This window comes from Solanum pennellii, chromosome 11 (genome assembly GCF_001406875.1).
Source record: "Solanum pennellii chromosome 11, SPENNV200".
NCBI lineage: Eukaryota > Viridiplantae > Streptophyta > Magnoliopsida > Solanales > Solanaceae > Solanum > Solanum pennellii.
The window spans coordinates 12,101,481-12,105,459 of NC_028647.1; the positions used below are offsets into that span (position 1 = coordinate 12,101,481).

General features: G+C 37.4%; 1 protein-coding gene across 1 annotated transcript; it reads right to left on the reverse strand.

Moving 5' to 3' along the window:
• Positions 1 to 292: 292 nt before the first annotated feature.
• LOC114074703 lies at positions 293 to 3,777 on the reverse strand. Its single transcript, XM_027912695.1, has 8 exons — positions 3,749 to 3,777; positions 3,551 to 3,686; positions 3,035 to 3,042; positions 2,855 to 2,938; positions 2,206 to 2,809; positions 1,732 to 2,040; positions 1,649 to 1,675; positions 293 to 850 (listed from the first exon to the last, which is right to left on the reverse strand). The coding sequence occupies exons 1-8, from the start codon at positions 3,775 to 3,777 to the stop codon at positions 293 to 295; spliced, it is 1,755 nt and encodes a 584-aa protein (XP_027768496.1).
• Positions 3,778 to 3,979: the final 202 nt, after the last annotated feature.

The following is a 3,979-nucleotide window of genomic DNA, read 5'->3' on the forward strand; positions in this document are numbered from 1 at the left end:
CTCCGTAGGTGGTCTCTTCTGCATTTCTTCGCTCAAAATCTCCGCATTCAGCTTTGGACAGATTTCCTGCAAAACAAAGAGAAACTTATATAAAAATTAGCACAAAAAGGCTTTTCGGACACACTAAACTTAAGGAAAAAGTATTAATTATACCGTGAAACCACGGTATATCAATCACCAAAATGTATTTCTTTCCACTTCTACTTTGAACTTTCAAGGGTCCATATAAATCCATGTGCAGCAGCTCTAATACTCTCGATGAGGTTACTTGCTTCTTTGACTTAAATGATGATCAAATCTGTTCTCCTTTGACACATGCTTCACAGATTTTACTTTCACAAAATTTCAGCTTTGGCAGACCTTGTACCAAGTCCTTAGAAATCAGCTTATTCAATAGAGATGAGCTCACATGACCTAGTCTCCAATGCCACAGATCAGCATTTTCATTTTGAGCACTTAGACATGTCAGATCATCTCCATGAGATGTTTTCAAGTTTGCCACATACATGATTTTACATCTTTGAGCTGTGAGAATCACTTTCTTTGTGGTCAGATTGACTACAGTACACTCCTCAAATGTAAACTTTACTTCATTCCCTTTGTCACAAATTTGAGACACACTCAAAAGACTGTACTTCAGCCCACTGACATTGTACACATTGTCAATGGATTCTTCAAGAGATTTTCCCACTTCACCAATACCTAAAATATACCCCTTCTTTCCATCACCAAAAGAGACACCTCCACCTTGAAGTGCCTTGAGCGAGTGGAAGTTTTTTGTATCTCCAGTCATATGTTTGGAGCATCCACTATCCCTGTACCAACATTGAATGCTCCTCCTCTCACTCACCTGCAACAAGAATCAGTTATTAGACTTGGGAACCCATTCCAATTTGAGTTCCCAAAAGGCATATAAAGGAGTAATCAAAGTGTTTCTTACCCAGTGAGGTAATTTTAGACTCTTTTTGATCAAGGGATTTTGGACAGGACCAGGTCCCTCTTTTGAAATCCTTTTCTTTTCTGTACAATTTGAGAATCTTTCATGTGACTCTCTCCAGGATGTACATTCCCTTTTTAAATGTCAATTTCTACCACAGTGAAGACACAACAAATTATCTAACACGAAAACATATTTGTTGTGAGGATTGAAAGGAGGAGTAATATTCAAGCTTCCTAAACCCTTTTTGTTTTAGTCGCTATGATTTTTCACATTTGAAATCAGCTAAGAAGATTTTGTCCATTTAATGGAATTCGCAAGGTCATCCTTAAGTTTGACAATATCTCTCTCTTAGCTTTTGTTCTTTTCCAAGGCTAAGACAAGGTTAGTCTCAATGTTTTTTAGTTTTCCTTCCAGCTCAACATGTAAACTAGTAGACTTTCCTTTTAGTGTTTCAGACTTCTTGTTCATCAGATACAATTGGTTTTTGAGTTTTAGTTTTTCATATCCTAGAACAATCATTTTGCCTTCAATTTGAGCCATTCTCTCACCAATTTTATCGCTATTTTCATTTAGACTTTCAAACTCAGCATTCATGGAATCTCATTCAAAAGTTAATTCATTCACATAATCAATCATCACATTCGCTAATTTTCTCAGTATTTTAAGAGAATAAGTATTCAGATTTTGCTTGATATCAAGAAGTGTTACCTTATCCTCAGTATTTTCATCATCTGACTGAGCCATGAAAGTGAACATTTCATTGAATATATTATTCTCATCATGAAAACCACCATTGATGCATCATTAGGTTCATCAAAGTCTTCTGAATCACTTGAAGAATCTCCCCATGTAGCAAGAGCTTTCTTGACCACATAATCAGCTGCAACTTTTTGATCACTTTTATCAAGTACCAGGTCCCTGCGGTTTTCTTTCTCGCCTCTTGGTCTTTGATATTCTTTGTTTTCAGCTTTGAGTGATGGACAATCTCTTATAAAATGTCTAGCCTTTCCACATTTGTGACAAGTATCATTTCGAGTTGCAGTTCGAGGAACATTTGCTCCCTTTATGAATCCCTTGTTTTTTCTCACAATCTTCAGAACCTTTTGATAAGGTAAGCCATATCATCATATTCACTGGAGCCTTCTTCAGATCTGTGTTTCAGTATTAAATACTTATCCTTCTTGGATTCTTTCTTTGAGTGATCATAACTTCGGTTCATCTCATGAGTTTTGAGTTTTTTTAATAAGAGCATCCATTGTCAACACTTTCAGATCTTTTGCTTCAGTGATTGCATCCACCTTGCTTTGCCAGGACTTGGAAAGGATTCGAAGAACTTTCCTGACCTTCTTGCTCATACTGATGAGTTCTCCAAGACTTCTCAACTCATTTGTGATTGATGACATCTTTGTGAACGTCTCATGAATGGTTTCACCTTCTCTTATTTTGAAATTTTCATACTGAGAGGTAAGCATATCGATCTTTGACTCTTTTACTTGTTTAGTTCCTTCATGAGCTATTTTTAAACAATACCAAATCTCCTTTGACGATTCACAAGCTGAGACACGATTGAACTCATTAGGTTCTATACCACATACAAGAAGCTTCTTTGCTTTGTAGCCCTTTTCAATATTTTTCCTGTCAGCTTCATCGTATTTTCGTCTAGGCTTTGGAACAAGTCTAGTGATTTCACCATCTTTTTCTTCAATCGTAGGAAAAAATGGTCCATCAAGGACAATATCCCATAGTTCACTATCTTCAGCCATAAGGAAATCATGCATTATAACTTTCCACCAGCAATAGAAGTGACCATTGAACCGAAGAGGTCGAGTCGAAGACTGGGCCTCTTCCAGATTGAGTGCAGCAGCCCTTCTAGAACAAGAATCACTCTCTTGGTATTAACCAGATAGAGAGTACCTGTTTAAATACCACTTGTTAGAATCTGTGCTTCCACTATCAGTCAATGGACCAGGTCCCTTGACACACTCAAAATATGAACAACTGTAAATAAAGACAGAATATAAACACCAACAGTTTACGTGGAAACCTCCTTGCTCAAGGGAGTAAAACCACGACCCGTCTCAGAGGATTTCAAACCGTTTCCACTAGTTTTCACAAGCAAATGTAAAACCGTTTACAAAATGTGAGAAAAAGCTATCAATTTCACAACCAAGCAATAACTCTATTGCTTGAAGAGCCTAAGCAGATTTCACTCTGCCACTAAGCTATCACCACTAGACAACTTAGGATTCAACTAATCAACACGCAGGTTGCCCACTATCACCACGTTTCGGATGACTTAGGATTTTTACTAAGCAAAACTCAAGGCTGCCCATTAAATCAGTTGGACTCAACTGATTTAGGATTTTCACACCAAATAACTATCTGTTTCCTTTATAAATGGAGGAACAGATTTACAATTTCCGTTTAGAAGAAATAATCCTAGGAAAACTAAGCTTCCAGCTCTTTCAGATTTGAGTTGATATTGAGGATGCTTCTTCACTCCTTTTGTAAGCCTTTTCAAGAGTTCTTGAGATGTTTTTCAAGTTGCAAAAACTAAATTGTGAATATGGGGATGTTTTATTTATATAGAAAGGTCACAAAACGTAAAACAATCCCATTGGCTGAGAATTCTAGCACGTCTGCCACTTCTGCCACTGTTGGAGACTGTGCACCAACTTTTTGTACTTTCTTCAGCTCGAAGCCAAAAAGTATATTGAGCCAAGAACCAGTTTCCTTCATAAGGTCCCTGAGTTTGTCAAATCATCAAAACTACAAATAACATTTTCCCCCTTTTTGATGATGACAAACAGTACACCAGTGCCTACATATTCTTCCATGTGTCCTTCCCCCTATCGATAAAGACCTGGCAGTTGCATGTACATTTGCACAATGAATGAGGTCTCTTCACAAGGTCTCTCAGTTTGTCAAATCATCATAACTCCAAATAATAGTTGGGCATGTGGAGATCGTCCGTGCTGAGGATGACATGATGTTAAGATTATAATTTGGACACATGGAGATCGTCCATGCGGAAATTGT

Excerpts from the sequence above, each read along its gene's own strand:
- LOC114074703 (XM_027912695.1), bottom strand. The coding sequence starts at position 3,777 with ATGGAAGAATATGTAGGCACTGGTGTACT. Across the intron at positions 3,687-3,748 it reads TATGTAGGCACTGGTGTACT|GGACCTTATGAAGGAAACTG; the intron begins GTTTGTCATCAT and ends TGACAAACTCAG. Across the intron at positions 2,810-2,854 it reads AACAAGTGGTATTTAAACAG|AAGGGCTGCTGCACTCAATC; the intron begins GTACTCTCTATC and ends TTCTTGTTCTAG.